Genomic DNA, 17,861 nt, shown 5'->3' on the forward strand with positions numbered 1-17,861 from the left:
AGAACAGACAGGTTCAGAGAGGCCAAGTCGCTTGTGCAAGCTCACTCAGCAGCAAGTGGCAAAGCCAGGGTTCAACCGGGGCCTAGATGACGCCCTAGCCTGTGTGCTAACCACAGCGGCGCACCTGAGCGTGACCTCGATAAGCAGAAGGCGAAGCCGTTTCCTGAGCACCTACTGTGTGCCGGCCCCTCTCACACACTAGCTCAGTGAGCCCAAGCTGCGCCCTGGCAGGAAGCCATCATCACCCCCATTTCACAGACAGGCCTGAGGAGAAGGGTCAGGCTTGGGATGCCCTGGCCTCAGCTGGGCATCTGAGTTACTGCATGACCACGGGCAGATCCCTTCTCTTCGCTGGCCTCAGTCTCCCCATCTGTAATTCGAGGAGGTGGGCTCAGGTCTGTGACGTGTCTCCCAGGGAGGCTGACAGAGAGCTGGCAGCGGGGAGGTGGCCAAGATGACAGAGGGAGTTTTTCAAGCCTACCTTCCCCTGCCCGCTGCTTCCTGCAAACTCATTTTCCAGATCTTCAAGTCAGACCCACCTACCTCCAAGGGAAGAGAAGGAATTTGCATTTCCTGAGCCCAGGCCAGGCCTGACGCTGTGTGGCGGGATCCACATGCATGATGCCATCTAGTCCACACACTGTGGCCCCTGTGGAAGTTGCACAGTTGTTTTTGGGTCGTTCTTACAGCGGAAGCCCAGAGAGGGGAAGCAAATCGCTCAGGACAACCCAGAGAGGAAGGGGCGCCACCGGCCCCACGTCAAGGCTGTGGGCTCCTAGCCCTTCCCTTTCTGCTGTGTCCTTCCTGACGCCACCAAGAGCCAGGGCCTTCCTCAGCCGAAGGCCGTGCTCTCAGCCCCCAGCCTATGTTCTGGGCCGCCAGGGGGCGGCAAGGCCATTTGTGGGCCCCCTCGTCACCCACGCCTTCCCTGCAGAAACTGAACTAGAAATAGCCCCGTCCATCCTCGCCTCGGTTCCCACCTCGCCCGCTTGCCATGCACACCTGTGCGTGTCCTCCCTCCTCGCACCTGTCAGGGAGAAGACAGGAACCAAGCTGCCCCTCCCACTTCCCGTCAGTAATCCGTCCCGCCACGCCCCCCTGCTGAGGCTCCTCTGGCAGCATCCCCGCTTCCGCCTGTCTCGTCGCTGAGCCCAGAAAACTGCCCCATCTGTTCCTGCTGCCCCATCCAGCTTCTTACAGAGGCCCCAGAAGCAGCGTAAAGGCTTCATGGAGGCCGGACCCCATCAGGGCTGCCGACCTGCCGGCCACTCCAGCCCACTGGCCGCCATATGCAGCTTCCCGAAGGCCTCTCCCATCACTCGCCCATCTGCGCCAAGACCACCCAGGTCTCCCCACTGCCTGCAGGAAAAGGCTCCTCAGTCTGCCGGACTCACCTGCTCACCTGGCCCAGCCCCCCAAGAGTAGCTGTCCTCCCCCCGACACGCGCCCGCCTCCCCGACCTCTCTCTCCTATCAGCCAACCTCCGCTGTGGCTCAGGGACTAAAACACCAACAACCGTAAGGCCAGAAAGCCCTGGCAGGGCCCTGAGTTGCTCTATGACCTTGGGTAATTCACGTGGCCTCTCTGAGCCTCCTCGTCTGTAAAATGGGGATAATAATAGAACACTCCGTTCCGTCCCCACGCCCTGAACCCTCTCCTACCTCCACGGACCCGCCCTGAGCCCCCCGGTCCAGGTGTTGGCAGGGAGGCCCAGGAGGGGGAGAGGAAGGAGGGGCTTAAACAGGCCTGGAAGGAGCTGAGAAGGAGAGGACAGCAAGCTGAGCCTTGGCTCTGCCTGACAGGGAAGGTTCCAGAAGCAGGAGGCACAGGTGCTGTCCTCCAGACCCTCACTCCAAGGGGCCACATCCCAGAAGGAGGTAATCCTAGTGACAGGTCTGGGGTCAGGAGCCTCATTCTGGATTGAGCTCTGCACCTGCCTCTTTGTATGACGCCTCAAACCCCCTCCCTGGGTCTGTTTGCCCCCATCCATGGGTACCAGGAGTCCCCTCTTGGCCTCCTTCCCACTGTGGGCACTGTGAGAGCTGACACCGGCCAGCAGGGGCTCTGGCCTACCTGCCCTGTTGCCATGGTACCTGTAGCGCAGTGGACAGCTATGGCGACTGTAACCAAGGAGCCCTGGCTGCTGTCCCAAGCCTGAGCGTGGAGTGTTGGAATTGCCCATGGTCCCATTTGGCACTGGCAGCAGGGCCGAGGCCAGAGGGCTCAGGCCTCCCAGCTCTCTCCCAACACCACAGCCCAAGGTTGAACGTCTGTGGGCCCAGGCCCCAGCTACATCTTTGCCTGTTTGGTTCAGTGCTGAATCCCCTCTGCTAGACCAGGCTCCTCCTTGCTCGTAGTAGGTGCTCAACAAATATTTGTTCCATGAAGGAATGAATGAACGACACAGAAGGCCTTTGAAATCTGTAATGGGTGGGGCTGATGTGTGAGCTGATGGCCAGGACCTGGGCAAATGCCTCTGGCTGGGATCCCAAAGGGCTTGTGTAGGGATTCTATACCAGGTTTGAGGCAGTGAACAGAGTAAGTGGGGGGCCCTGGAGGTTGCCAGTGATTGCGGGAGGGCGCAAAGATAGGCTTGGGCGTCGACCCAATTTTGCCAAGTGCCAATTCTGTCTTTCCCCACGGTCTCCCTGAGACCTTCAGATGTTCTGAAAGACACAGGAACATAGGTGCCAGGTCCCTGGAGGTCATTAAGTCCAGTTTCTAACTTTGAAGATGAAGGAAATGAGTTTCAGAAAACTGAAGAGATTATCCAGGATCACACAGTAACTCAGACCCCAAACTCCTTCTCTAGCCTCCCAGTACTCATATCCTGTGAGCTGAGTGACCTGTCGGTTTTCCCTTTTTGCGTGGCTGCCAGGAACCTCAGGGGTCAGTTTTCAAACTATGTCTCATATGGTAAACCCATCAAAATCCTGACTGGAAGACAACTCACATTTATTATTATTTTTTAAATTTTATTTATTTATTTATTTAAATTAGTTTATTTATTTATTTTTGGCTGTGTTGGGTCTTTGTTGCTGTGCGCGGGCTTTCTCTAGTTGCAGAGAGCGGGAGATGCTCTTCCTTGTGGTGCGCGGGCTTCTCACTGCGGTGGCTTCTCTTGTTGTGGAGCGCAGGCTCTAGGTGCATGGGCTTCAGTAGTTGTGGCACGCAGGCTCAGTAGTTGTGGCTCACGGGCTTAGTTGCGCCGCGGCATGTGGGATCTTCCCAGACCAGGGCTTGAACCCGTGTCCCCTGAATTGGCAGGTGGATTCTTAACCACTGCGCCACCAGGGAAGTCCTCACACTTATCTGGATCCAGTAATATGCCCAAGACCATGCTGTGCCTGGTCACGTATGAGATCTCATTTAACCCAAACAACAAGCATGTGACACAGATATGAATGGCCCTTCCTCACAGATGAGGAAGCAGGTTCCTAGACATAAATCAACTTGCCCAAAGTCACAAAGCTACTAACTGGTAGTGGCAGGACCCCCTGGCTCTCATACTCATGATCTTTCCTCTACAAATATTGACATAAATCCCGTTGCTCTTGGCTCCGTGCCCTGGTACCAGCGCTGTGCCCATTGCCGGCCGGTCTTCCTTATCTGTGCTCACCCTCTCCACAGGGAGCCCCTGGAGGAGCTGTGGAGGGGGAGCTTGGTTTTGAAACTTCTCCGTTTTCTAATCCTGGGAACCCAGCTCTACACCGTCCTTGTGCAAAGGTTCAGATGCAGGCGGTTGCATTTTTAGAGAGTCTGACAAACACAGTCCAGAATTCTGTTAGTACTTAGCCTGAGCAGACAGCCACAAGAAGAAAAAGTTTAAAAAAAAAAAAACAAAAGGCACGAAGATGTTGATCACAGCGCTGTGTATCTTGGAGAAATGCTGACGTTCATCTGGATACAGGAGGGGAAGGATTAAGCCCACAGAGCTCATCAGAGGGCTGGCTTCATGGGAGGGACCCAAGCTCGGTTCAGTGCTCTGTGGTCTCTGTCTTGAAATTCTTCATTTTATCTTTGACCTTGTAAGTTTTATGAGTGAAGTCCAGTGGGATGATGTGGCACGCACATGAGCAGAGGAGGTAATCTGAAGAAAGGAAAAAGTTTGATTTTTAGTGCCTTTAATGGCACAGTGTTCCCGACTTGTGAACAACGGACACACATTTTCATTTTGCAGTGGACCCCGCAAAGTGTGTCGTTGGTGCGGTGAAAAGGGCACGGGGCTGGGGTCCAGGAGAGTGGGGTTCAAGATTATTCCCCTCTGGGCCTCAGTTTCCCCACCTGTAAACGACGGGTTGGCCCGCTGACCTTTATGATATTATGAACATTATATCGAACATTATGAACATTATACTGTCATTAAAAATGGAAAATGAGGTTAGGTCTCTGCACTTTCACTGCCGAGAGCGTGGGTTCAATCCCTGGTTAAGGAACTAAGATCCTGCAAGCATGCAGCATGGCCCAAACAAACAAACAAATAAATAAATCAGCCAGTATCCTCAGCTACCCCCCCTCCCCTCACCACGGTTTTGCTCAGCAGTGCTGGGCCACAGGACCCTTTATACAAATAAAAATAAAAAATGGAAAATGTGTAGAACCCATCAATACCAAAAGAAAATCAGTACTCAGAAAAAGCTACAGTGAGAAAAACCAGATCCAGGAAGAAGGGGCTGGGATCATAGCCACGGGATCTAACTAAAGCCTAACAAAGGTAAGGCGAGAATTCCACGAGGTGAAACAGCTGAGTTGAACGCCTTCTAGGTTCTTTTCTGTTTTTCCTTACGCAATTTGCGTTCCTTAAGGAAAATGCATTTTTTCTGAAGCTGGGGAGGAGGAAGCAAAGATGAACCTAGAAGAATTAGACCCGAGTGGTGGGGTTTTAGACGGGATGAGGGCAGGCTGTCAGCTGGGTGAGCCCTCACCTCTCTCTCCCTTTCTCCCACCAGATGTCCCGGGGCTGTGACTGAAGGAGGGTAGAGAGGGGACAGGGCAGGGCCTCCGCTTCCTGGCCCCTCAGGGGAGATGGGGTGGAGCCAGGAAGGGCTCGGCGACTCCTTCAAGGCCCCTTCCGTGACTCCAAGCTAGTGATATATATCTAAGGTTCTTACACCCCCAGATTCAGCGATCCCCCCTATCTCGGTGCCGCCAGGAGCTGGGAGTGAAGGGAGAGATCAGAGGAGCTGCCTGCCAGGGAGCAGGGGAGGGGAAGGGAGGTGGGAGGGCTGTGAAGGGGAGCAGGTGGGAGAAGGAAGGTGAGTCAGCGCAGAGCGGAACAGCAGGGCTTTGCAGCCTTGGAGCCTCCCTGCAGCTGCGTGCTCGCCTCTGGGCTCTGGGCTCGCACCCCTGTGGCCCCCGCCCCCCCATGCCCACTGTCACAAGTGTCTGAGCAAAGTGGCAAATTGGTGACAAGGAAGGTGTTCGGGAGAGACCTTGAAGTGCCTCCACATCACTCTGGACGGGAGGCCCTCTTAGGGTGGGCCCACACCCCTTCCTCTCTTGTCCTTATGGATGGAGGGCTGGGCAGCCTCTAGGATGTGCTCCAGGTCAAAGGTGCCGTATCCAAGGGTGCCTGAGTCTGAGGTCTTCTTTAGCTACCGCTGGCAGCCCAGGGCACCAGAGCATCACTGAGATGAAGCAGGCAGGAGAGGATGAGATAGACGAGGTCCTCCCAGGGGTCTGCAGGGCTGGATGGGGTGGGGGGTGAGACCCTGGGGTGCTCCCACCTGGCGCTCTTCTGAGAGCATGGGCAGGTGAGTGGCTGCACTTTTGTCTTGCTGAGTGGCCCCTGTAGGCCCTTCGAGGCCCCCAAAGGTCTCAGGTGCACTCTGGGATATCTGGGTGGGGGCAAAGGAGGAAAGGAGGCAGCCCCTCCCCCCTCTCTTAGCCCCTGCCTCAGGGAGGACAGGAGTGAAGAGGAAGCCAGCCCCTGGGCTTCTGACAGTCTTCACCTTGGTTCAGGCCAACCCCTTTGTTCTCTGGGCCTTGGTTTCCTCTCTGAGACCAAACCCTTGTCCCACCTACCTTGAAAGGTGTTATGCAAATAAGAGACATTGTAATGAGTTGTTGGGGACTTGGACCCCTTTCTCCAGGAAAGAGGCCTCAGCTTCTATTAAACAGTTAAGGCATGTGGAATGCACCATGATTTACCCAAATGGCCAAATGTTGCCTGATGAAATGTGGTCATTCACAAGCAGCCAACAGCGCTTCACAGCAGGTGAGCCTGCCTCCTGGTTCCCTGTGTTTCCTGAGAGAGCTGGCACCTTTGCTAGAAGATTCCTGGGAGCAGGGAGGGTGCCCTCTGCTTCCTCATACTCCGAATGTTGGGTACACAGTTGGCCTGTAAAATAGACTTAGAGCTGGAAGGAACCCTCAAACTCGAAGGTTCTGTGCTAGATGAGCGACCATGGCCACAATTCCACCGGGTGTGCACACCCTTTGCAATGGGACGTGACCATGCTCCCGAGGGGTGGAGTCGATCTCCCGCCCCTTGAATCGTGACCGGGATTAGCCAATAAAATGCAATGGAAATGATGTTATACAAGTTCAAGGCTAGGCTCCAGAGACTGCAGCTTCTGCCTTCACCGTCTTAGGCACCAGGAAGGGATCTGGTATAGCCAACTGAAGGAAGAGAGGCCACTGGAGGAGAACCGGGGCCCCCCGTGCCCCCCACCCCCACCCCCGGGCCAACAGTGAGACCTACTGCCCAACACGTGAGTGAGGCCCTCATGGATCTTACAGCCTGGCTGATCTCCCCGCTGAGCAGGGCTGCTGGAGTGAGCCCAGGGAAACCAGCCCTGCTACAGCACCGCAGAAAGAATAAACCATTGTTGTCTAAGTTGAGGGTGGCCTGTTACACAGCACAGGCTAACTGAAGCCCGGGGCGGGGAAGGGACTCACCCAAGGTCCCACAGTGAAGCAGACACCAGGTCCGACTATGACCAGGTTTCCCCGCTGCCCCCTAGAGCCCTTCCCACCACAGTGTCCTGCAGCCCAGTTAAGCAGCACAGCCTGGTGGGGGTGGGTATGTGGGGTATAAACCAAGCAGGCTCTTCCCACTTCTCCCTGAGTCATAAAGGGTTGGCTGACGTCCACACAGGCTTCCCCTGCCCATCATCACTTAGGAAGAAGATATGGTTCATCCCATTCTAAAGATAGTGAAGCTGAGACCAAGAGCTGATGGGCAACTTGCTGACAGCCACACAGCTTGTTAATAGCAAAGCTCTGACTCAAACCCACTCAAACCTCTTAGGGCCACTTAGGATCCTTCCCACTGGCTCCCAGGAAGGAGACCAGCAGGCGATGAAGTTCCCTCCAAGGGTCAGTCTCTCAGACAGGGGCACAGACACATACACAATACACACAAACCTACCACACACACACAAACACATCCCATACACACAATACACACATACGTACCACACACAGACACGCATCATGTTGGTCTCTCTCTCTCTCTCTCTCTCTCTCTCCGTTTCCCTCTATCTCTCCTTCCCAACCCTCCATCTGCAATCAGCCTACCGCTAATGGACCATATACTTTATTAAAAATATATAGTTACAAACTCCATTGTCAACCTGGGCTGGGCCTGCAGGCCCAGAGGGCCCACAGGGAGGGATGGCCCTTACCCTGCTCCTTGAGGTCCCACTTCTGCACCCAAACCCAGTACTATCCACGGGCCAAGAGAGCTGGCTCCGAGGGTCTCATGGGACCAGCCAGCTGGGCAGGGGAAGGTTGGGCTTGAGGGGTGCGGAGTGCGAGGGCTGCACCTCCTCGCCCTGCAGGTACAAATGGCAGAAGGTGGATGTGGTGCCTCCATCTCTCCATTTATAGATATTTACGAAAGAAAGTCATGAGCAACAGACCACAGTCATGCAAAAGAAACGCACACCCCTCCCACCCCCTCAAACTAACCACCGGCCCACCCCGGAACCCCAAGATGCCCACCCCCCGACAGTCCAGCCGCCTTCCCCAAGGTTCTGAGAGCAAAGGGGGAATGTCCTTGAAGGGTCGGTGGGGAAAGGGTGGTGGGTCTGGGGTTCCTGAGCCGCCAGTGGGTAGGTGCTGGAGAACCCAGGCTGACCAGACGGAGGGTATCCTGGCCCTTTCCCAGGCCTGGGTTCTGGAGTCAGTAGGAAGGGGCCTCCCAGTCTCTGAAGCCCCCAGCTCTCTCCAGAAGGTCCATGGAGCCAGGGTGAGCCACTCTGTCCTGAGTGCGGTGGAGGTGTCCTGGCAGCCCACCCCCGGAAGAGGCTCTGGTGGGAAGCGAGAGGGCGGGCCTGGAGGTCAGATGGCGGACTCCCTGCGGTAGGAGATGTTGTCCAGCGGGAGGGTGGCTTGCATGCGCTCCAGATCCAGGTGGCTGCCAAACTCCAGCATCCGGATGATGCCCGCCTCCTCCTTGGAGCCTGCCTCCAGGCCCAGGCCCGCGGCCACGGCGGCAGCGGCCGCGGCTTCCTCCTCCATCTCCTCTTCCTCCTGGCTCATGAGGGCCAGCTCGTTCTCATAGCAGAAGGCACTGGGCGGGGGCGGTGGGGCGGGCAGCACGGTGATCTTACTCTCCTGCAGCTCCCGGGCGGAGCAGCAGGGCGTGCCGGCCACCTCGTAGGTCTTGTGGAAGCGCGAGTAGTCCACCTTGTAGTGGCTCTTCTCCTCAAAGACCACGGGCTCGAAGCGGTGGCCCCATAGGATCTCGCTGGCCAGGTAGGAGCTGCGGGCCTGGGTGGTCATGGCCGTGGCCTCCACCATGCCCTCCAGGATGACCACGATCTCAAAGTCCTCCGACTCCAGCTCCTCCTTGCCCATGCCGTAGAGCGGGCTGTCCTCGTCGATCTCGTGGACGATGATGATGGGCGACACCAGGAAGATGCGGTCCAGGCCGATGTCGTAGCCCACGTTGAGGTCCCGCTGGTCCAGCGGCAGGTACTCGCCCTCCTGGGTCATGTAGGGCTTGATGAGCTGGGCCCGCACGTGGGCCTCCACGATGTGGCTCTTGCGCAGGTTGCCCACGCGCCACATCAGGCAGAGCTTGCCGTCGCGCACCGAGATGACCGCGTGGTGGCTGAACAGCAGCGTCTGCGCCCGCTTCTTGGGCCGGGCCATCTTGGCCATGATGGTGCCGATCATGAAGGAGTCGATGACGCAGCCCACGATGGACTGGACCACCACGGCGATGACCGCCAGCGGGCACTCCTCCGTCACGCATCGGAACCCGTAGCCGATGGTAGTCTGCGTCTCCACTGAGAACAGGAAGGCACCCAGGAAGCCGTTCACGTGCATGATGCAGGGCTTGGCGGCCGCCGGGGCCGCCCCGCCGCCTCCCGCCACCGGGGCCCCCGCCGCGGCCCCCGCCGGGCCGGCCTCCAGGTCACCGTGGAAGAAGGCGATGCACCAGAAGAGGAGGCCAAAAAAGAGCCAGGAGACAAGGAAGGCCGCGGAAAAGATCATGAGCATGTAGCGCCAGCGCGTGTCCACGCAGGTGGTGAAGATGTCCGCCATGTAGCGCTGCGACTTGTTGCTCAGGTTGGCGAAGTAGACGTTGCATTGGCCGTTCTTCTTGACGAAGCGGTTGCGGCGTTTCCGCCGGGGCACGTGGGCCTGCCCGTTGCGGCTGTGCCCGTGCATGTCCTGAAGCCGGCGTGGTCACCTGGGAAGACGCAGGGCCTGCAGGGGAGAAGCAGACACGTGAGACGCTGGGGAGCGAGTGGCTGCCGTGGGAGCGGCTCTCCAAGGGCCCCCGGAGTCCGGGTTCCAGGGCTGCAGGGAACCCACCCAATGATGCTCAGAAGGGGCGAAGCCTGGACTGGGACCCAAGGCTTCCTCCACCACGTGGGCAGAATGTTAAGGTGGTTCTGACAACAGGGAGGGAGTGCCTCCGTGGCTGGCCCAGCTCCGGGATCGGGGTCTGCCAGACCAGAAGCTGAGGCCACCGGGATCCAGGCCCTAGTCCCAGCCCCTCCCGCTGCCCCTCCTCCCCCACCGAAACCTCCTGTGCCCGCTCTTCCGGGGGCTTCCTGATGCCCATCTCGGCAGCGCCCTCGCACTGTTTGTCCCACGTGCCCTGAGCAGAGGAAGTGGTGAATGCTCTGGGCCCCGCTCACCTCCCTGGGCTCAGCCTCTGCCCTTCTGGGTCTCTCGGGGGTCGGACATTCTCCTGTGTGGTCCAGTTCGGCAGCCACTGGCCACCTGTGGCTCTTACATTTAATTAAAATTAAATAAAACGTTAGCTTCAGTTACCCGGCTGCGCTCGCCACATTTCAAGGGCTCTGTAGCCACATGTGGCTAATGGCCACCGTACTGGACAGAGCAGACGCAGGACATTTCCATCATTGCAGAAAGTTCTACTGGGCAGTGCTGGGACCCACAGCCCAACGTCAGTTCCTGTCCTGTCCCCAAACTTGTTGGGAGCAGTGGTGGGTGAAGACTCCAGTGTGGTGGTCAGGACGGACATAAGGGGAGCCCTGATTTTTGGCTCCCGTGTAGGCATCCCTATTTCCATATCACAGGTGAGGAAACGGGGGCTCGGAGAGGGGAACTGGCCTAAGGCTGCACCGCTGGTAAGTGAGTCCAAGTCCAGGTGTGTCTAACTCTTCAGCCCCCAGGTGCTGTCAGTATTGCTGAGTTCGCGGTGTGAAGACCTGGGGTGGCGGAGGCAGACACACCACTGCCTAGCTATGTAAACTCAGGCAACTCATTTCACCTCTCTGAGCCTCAGTTTCCTCAGTTGTAAAACGGGGATCAAAACCCTACCTCACAGGACCCGAGGAGACAGTAGGTGCTCAGTTAAAGCCAGTTGCCCTCCTGCCTTCTTTCCCGCTTCCTAGAGCAGGAGGAAGCTGGTGAGAGGCAGGATTTGCCTGTCAGCATCCCCAGCTGTTTCGGTGGAGGTGGCCTCTCACCCTGCCAGGTGGCGGGCGTGCCAATTGGGCCCACGGAGGGCAGACCTTCCCCTCACCCTCCTCTCCGCTGGGGCCCCAGGAGAGAGATGGTGCCGCCCAGGGCCCCAGCGGATGGCAGGGCCGGGGCTGGGCCCGGGCCCGGGTTCCTAGTAACGTTTTGGCCCAGAATTATATAAGGCTGGAAGTTTCTATTTTCTGTTCTATTCTTCTTCCTGATCTAATTGTGCATCTGTGGCAATGTTTATACACTTCCCCGGTTCAGGACAACTTGGTTGCCGCAGCAACCGGTGCGCGCCAACGCTGTAATTTAGAGATCAACAGCTTCAGAGCCTGCCTCTTCCTGGGAGAAACTCCCTCTCTCAGCCCAGGGAGAGTGAGCCCTGCCCCCATCTCCTCCCTCCCCTGCGGTCACCCTATCCTGACTCTGGGTTCTCCTCCCTTTCCCCCTTAAAAGGAGCTCCCTGGATCCCACAGTCCTGGATTGAAGTCCCAGATCCACCATGTAACTTGGGCAAGTTACGTGACTGCTCTGCACCTCAGTTTCCTCATCTGGAAAATGGGACCAGTGAGACCCATCAGTCTAAAGACCTAACAGGTAATGCGGGTGTGCAGGGCTGGCCCTTAAGAGGTCATGATTTTAACTGGGCTTCCCAGACCCTCTCTGCTACCTCCCCTAGAGTCCCAACAGCCAGAGCTCCAGGTGGGTAGCCCTGAGGGCATTGGGGGCCAGGGGCACCTTCTAGGCTATAAATGGCTTTCAGAGAGGTCTTCCTTCGCTAAATACATCCCTCTCTGCTTTGTCTCACCATCTTGAATGCATCCATTAGCACCACAGAAAGAACCAGAGCCCGTAGGAAGGGTTTCAAGATCACTGATTTCAAGACCCTCATTTTACATCTGAGGCCAAGGAAGCTCAGAGCTGAAATGAACTTGCTAAGGGTCCCAGAGCAGGTGCGCCAGCCCTGAGCAATCACCTCACTTCCACTCCTGGAAGGTCAAGGAGGTGCTCCCGGGAAGAGGAGCTTCCTCTCTGGAGGGGGTTGGGGTAGGACTTCGGAGCTAGGGAAGAGAAGGCACCAGCCCAGCCCTGGCAGGCCCTGGACCCACCAGCCTCAGGTCTGCAGGATAGAGAGGCAGAGGGGACAGAGAGTAGCAACCTGGGCCTTTGGTGGATGAAGACGGTGAGGCCCAGAGAGGGTAAGGGCCCTGTCCAAGGCCAGACAGGAGCCCAGGGTGCTGCAGGGCCCTCAATCTCTGCCCAAAGGAACTGGTCCTGACCTTGGGGGTTCATCTGGTGCTGCAGGAGAGGGTTCTTCATGGGGCTCCCCTCACCAGCACTGCCCACTGTTTCCCATCCCTTAGTGGAAGTGCCAGGAGTCTCAGCGAAGCCCCAGGACGAGGCTCCGTACGTCCCTACCCCCTACACTCACACCCTCCACTTCAACACCGCCCCAGCCCCTGCCCTTCCGTCACCCCAATTCCCCATCCCCAGCACCCACATGTAGCCCGGGGAGGGGCACAGCTCATCTCCCGGCCCCAGGCCTCCTCTCCCGGTCACAGCAACCATTCCCCGAGCCCCTGCCCTGGGCCAGGCCCGGGGCCACCACCGTTGTGCCTGCTAGCTCAGGCGGTGCTCAGAAACGTCCACTCCTGGGCCTTTGGGAAAGCTGCCCGCGAGCACAGGTGCTGCCACCAGGTCCGACACTCCACCATGGGCAGCCCATGTGTGGGGCGTCCCCCTGAAGACCCTGGGCTGGTGAGGGCCCAGCCCCTCGTCCTCAGTCACCTGCCCAGATACACCACCACTCCATCCATCACCATAGCCCCTGCGCAAGAGCGGGAGGTTCAGCTGCCGGCACCGCACGAGGATGACACAAAGTGAGGGGTACGGAGCTCGGCCAGTGCTCGCGGGTCACAGCTGCCAGGAGACGGCCAGCTTTTCTGTCCCTTGTTTGTCACATGGGGCTTCCTGGCGAAGGCACAAGGACCCAAGGGCAAAGTGTGAAAGAGAAAGGGACACAGATCATGGGAGAGAGGCGACAGGCATTGATGATTGGGTACCATCTTCCTCCGAATATAGATGTTTTATTAAAAGAGAGAGAGCGAGGGTGCCCTAGCTGTTCAGGTGCCTGTACCATGGCTACAACTAAGTGTACTTTTCTGGAAAAAGGGAGCTGGTCTAATCCGCTTGCACCGAAAGTGCCCTGTGCGCACACACTGGGGAACAGGGTTTCTATGGTGGGGGCCCGGGGGGCCGGGCGCTCTGGCTGCCTTGCTGGGTGACCTGGAACAAGTCCCTCCCCTTCCCAGCCAGGCTCTCCCTCCTTTATTCTAAGAGTGCAGCCTGCAGCATCTTTCATGGTGAACGTTCTTTCTTTTTGGGAAATAATGGGGATGGGAGATGCTGGCTGCTTTTTGAAATGTAATGTCCTTTCTTAGCCAAGTGAAGAATCGACAATGCTGTGCAAGTTACCAACTCTTTTTTTTTTTTTTTAATTTTGCTGTGCTGTGAACATCTGGATCCTGGACAACTAGGGAAACTGAGGCTGAGAGCAGGGCTGTGGCACATGAGTCAGCAGCTGGCGATGGACACCTGAGCCTCAGGGAGAGAGTGAAGGTGACCAGCAGGGCTGTCAGCTCGCTGGCACCATCTCTATCCTGCTCCTTCCTGAGGAGTTAGGGAGGGCTGGACCCTGCCTGCCAGGGGGTCCAGAGAGGCAGGAGGACCACCCCGCACCTGTGTCCTCTTAGGTTTTCCCTATGATACGATGACACCAAATGCCCCCTCCTTGCCCACAGCTCCCTTTGCCGAAAAAAAGCCAATAAAGTGGCGGCAACCTCAGCGGTTTCCCGCAGCCTGGGAAGGCTGTGCAGGCGAACCTCCCCACGAGCACCCGCCGCCACTCGTGGGAGTCACGGGGGCGTCTGCCGGTGCGTCACGCAGGCCCTCTGGCCCCAGACAGCAGCAGCAGCGTGTCCTGAGGCCCAGGCGGGCTGGCCTGGCCGCACTCGGCCCCTAGACGGCTTGGCGGGAAGGGGCAGAGGCGCACACGTAGGGGGTGCTGAGCTCGCCTGCAGGCCTTCAAGCACCCCACTGATGTTGGGTGGGACAGCAGGGGAGGCGGAGGGACCTGCCGGAGGTCACACAGCTCAGAGTGGGGCCCAGCTGAACCCGTCATCCCTCGGTGGCCGCCCTCAGAGAGGGAACACTCTGGAAGTGCCAGCTCTATGCCAGGCGCTGTCTGGTCCCTCTTGCTGAAACATCACTACAACTCTGTTAATTTAACAAGTATTTATTAAGCACCTACCCCAGCAACAAGCAGGGTTATTACTTCTCTTCCCAGCTGAAGAATCACAGGCTGGGGGTGGGGGTGGGGGAGTAGGGACGGGGATGGGGTCACACAGCAGATGTGGCAAAACCGGGATTCCGACTCAGGCCTGGGTGGGTCCAGGTCCTGGCTCACCCTGGTCCCCAGCCTCTGGCCTTCCCTTCACCTCCGACGATGCCTTGTTCAACCCGGACCCCCTCGTGCCTCTCCCCAGCTCTCCAGCCTCAGCCCGAGCCCCCTCTGTTCTCTGAAGCCTTCCGCGGCTGCACTGCCAGCCTCCAGCCCTGCTTCCTCACAGCCCCTTGACCCTCACTCGGCTTCTTTTCAACTTGATGAAAATAATGTGCTGGTTAAAGCCTCACATTCGGGGCTTTAACCAACACATTAGGCTCTCAGGCTCGGCTCTGTCAACCTCCTAGCGCGTCCTCTGTGGACCTCGGTTTCCTCACCTGCAAAATGGCAATGATGCTAACAGTACCCACCTCACCTACGTAATAGAAACATCAGCTGAGGGTTCAACAGGGCATCGCAGGTAAAACGCAATGAATGAGATGAGATGATGATGGTGATGAAGATGGCGGTGTAAGAACCCTGGCCTGGGAGACCGGAAACCTGGCTCCAAGTCCTGGCTCCACCACTAACTGCTCCAGCCAGGGGCTCCTTCTCTCCATCTGCAAAATGGGGGACCGTAATTGCTCTCTGGCCAGAGAGCTGGGAAGATGTAATGAAGTAAGAGCCCAGCACAGAGTCTGAAATAAGGCCGGTGATCTGGTGGGCGTTCTTGAGTCTGATGAGCCCCACTCATTCCTGAGTCCCTCTTGGGCCTGAGGGGAGGCTGCCTCTTCTAGCAGAGGTCGCACCCTCGGGGAAATGGGGGCGGTGCAGGGCAGAGGGTGGGGGGAAGAGAAGATTCCCCTGGGAGAAGTGGAAGGAATTAACAACACTGCCCCATTTCCCAGCCTTGTGAGGAGCACAGGGCCTGCCCCCAACCCCAGCTCTGACTGAGGCCTCTCAGGCCTGGACTACCCGCTTTGGCAGGGAGGGTCCTTTCATCTCACACACGTGGGGATTGGGAGGAGCGAGAGGACTTAAGTGCAGGCAGCTGTGCTCCTCAAAGAGTAAGAGGTGGCTAAGGATGGATCTAGCCATGGGGGTGTCCCGTCCTGCCCATAGTCCTCTGCAGGCCCCTGTCCTGCTCCTCAGACCCTGGGAGGTCTGACTACCTTCTCTCTATGAATCTCCAGAGCCCAAATCTTCCCCCTCCCAGGGCAGTGGCTCTGACTCTGGAGTCTCTGTACCACTTTCCAACTGTGTGACCTTGGGCAAGTTACTTAACCTCTCTGGTCCCTGCACGCCTCATCCTTAGGTGGCTCTAAGAGTATTCCTTACCTCATAAGATTATTCTGAGAGGTAAATGGGATCATGCACAGGTGCTCAGCACAGAGTAAGTGGTTGGTAAGTGGTACAAATCACTTCAGAGGCTGAACAGTCCTTCCCTCGATCCCCTCCCCTGGATTTCAGATGTCATGCCCCGGAGCCCACCCTGCACCCATCATGCGGCCCCGTCCAACTTTTCTTCCAACACCAGCACTAGGGAGCAGGTGAGTAAGAGCAGTGCCCTCAGACTCTCACAGAGCTGGGCTGGCTGGCTCCAGCAGGATCCTTGACCTCTAAGCTTCAGTGCCTTCATTTACAAAGGAACACAGTAACGCCTACCTTGCAGGGTGGTGTCGTGAGGACCAGAAGCAGATTGTCAACCGTCATAAAAGTGCAGGCCACACCGTGGGGGCTCAACAGACTCTCTTCCTCCCCCTCACCTTCTTTTGTACCCCGAAATCCCACTGCACACGTAGCCCCTCCCCCACTGGCCAGCAGTGTGACATTGCGAAATCCACACGGAGCATTTAGTGTGCACTTGCTCTGTGCGGGCACTGTTCTGAGTGCTTTACGCTGATCAATTCCTGCCATCCTCATCATGACCTCAGAGGAAGTTTCCGTTTTCATCCCTACTTTATTTATTTTTTAAATTTTTTTGGCTGCACCACGTGGCTTGCAGGATCTTAGTTCCCTGACCAGGGATTGAACCTGTGCCCCCTGCTGTGGAACTGCGAGTCCTAACCACTGGACAGCCAGGGAATGCCCCATCCCTACTTTAGAAGTAAGATAACCAAGGCACAGAGAGGTTCGGCAACTTGCCGAAGGTCACACAGCTTGTAAGTAGTAAAGCCAGGATTTGGAACCAAGCAGTTTGATGTCAGAGCACAATCATTAGACACTCTGCTCTCCTGCCTCAGAGAAACACTGTCGTATCAAAAGTTTCTTCCACTTAGTAAACACTTATCACGCCTGCCCTCCTTTGTGCCAGGTTCTGTCCAGCAGGTCCTACTGGGAAAGGAGAAACTGGGTCATAGGGCAAGTTGGAGCCAGGAACTGGGTCCCTGATTTGAGGTCCAGACAGAGCCTAGACACACAGGTGACTCTGGGCTCCAGAGGGGCTCTGAGCAGTGTGGGGTGAACTGGCTCATTCCTCCAGCTCTACAACCACCTCACCTCCCAACCACTCAGCCAGCCAGTGAACAGGTTTAGAAAGCAAATTCCCCAGAATGTCCAGACGGACCTTCCAGTCATGGCCAAATGGCAGGAGCTGGTGGCTGGAGGACAGAAGGGCCACTGCTCCAAGCTGCAGGTACGCCCTGTGCTGCATTGCTGACGCCTGGCCCCTGCCCTGATAGATGGAGGGCTCCCTGCTCCCAAAGAAGCCTCTTCTATTGGCCAGACAGTCCCACCAAAGAGGCCCCCCAGACCTCTCCCTATAGGAACTTGAAGGCAAGAGCAGATCCCCGAAGGCTTCTCTCTTCCAGAACAACCTCTGCTCCCTCGCTGGTGGTGGGATTCAATCCCCCACTGTTTTGCTGTGGCTTCTAGGGACCTGCTCTGCTGCATGCTCATTCCTCATAGGCGCTCACTCAGTTACTATTGCACACTTGCTGCGGGTCAGGCACAGGCTGTGGACTCACGCAACTTATGCATCGTTTGGGGAGAGATGCTATACACGTAACAAGCATTTGCACAGGTGACAGCCATCAGCTGTGGTGAGCTGCTTGAAGGAAAATTATGGTGTGATGTGAGAGAGAAGAAAAGGGGCCGTAGTTCAATGGGGGTCCCCGAAGGCCTCTTTGAGAAAATGACATTTAAACCGAGGCCTGAGTAGTAGGTGGGAGCCAAGACAATCGGGAGAATTGTGTGTCTGTGTGGAAGAGGGGTGTAGAACATTCCAGAAAGAGAATCTGCAGCAAGGCCAGAGAGCAGGACTGAAGTGAGCAAGAGGGAGGGTCGCCCAGGATGAGGCCCCAGAGGTGAGGGGTGGGCAGGGTTTCAGAATTCATCCTCATTGCTATGGGAAACGGGCAGGTGGTGAGGTTTTGCCTGGTTTGATCTTTTCAACTTTGATGTGACATCTTTAAGACAAATAGGAATAAGCTATAATATAATAAACCCTTGTGTATTCACCACCAGGCTTCAAAAATAAAACGTCCTCAATATGGCCCCAGTGGCACCCCTGCCCTTGTCTGGCCTCAGAGGCCTCTGCTGTCTGATCATGGGGCACACACCGGAATGAGATGTCAGGATGCTT

The 17,861-nt window shown here is 57.0% G+C and overlaps 1 protein-coding gene across 1 annotated transcript; it reads right to left on the reverse strand.

Annotated features, from left to right (window-relative positions):
* Positions 1–7,671: 7,671 nt before the first annotated feature.
* On the reverse strand, positions 7,672–9,730 carry KCNJ4 (potassium inwardly rectifying channel subfamily J member 4). Its single transcript, XM_022597016.3, has one exon. It carries the CDS (start codon positions 9,622–9,624, stop codon positions 8,287–8,289), a length of 1,338 nt encoding a protein of 445 aa, XP_022452724.1. The 5' UTR covers positions 9,625–9,730; the 3' UTR covers positions 7,672–8,286.
* Positions 9,731–17,861: the final 8,131 nt, after the last annotated feature.

This window comes from Delphinapterus leucas, chromosome 11, assembly GCF_059928025.1.
Source record: "Delphinapterus leucas isolate spDelLeu-1000000601 "Yukka" chromosome 11, BTC_Dleu_Yukka2, whole genome shotgun sequence".
NCBI lineage: Eukaryota > Metazoa > Chordata > Mammalia > Artiodactyla > Monodontidae > Delphinapterus > Delphinapterus leucas.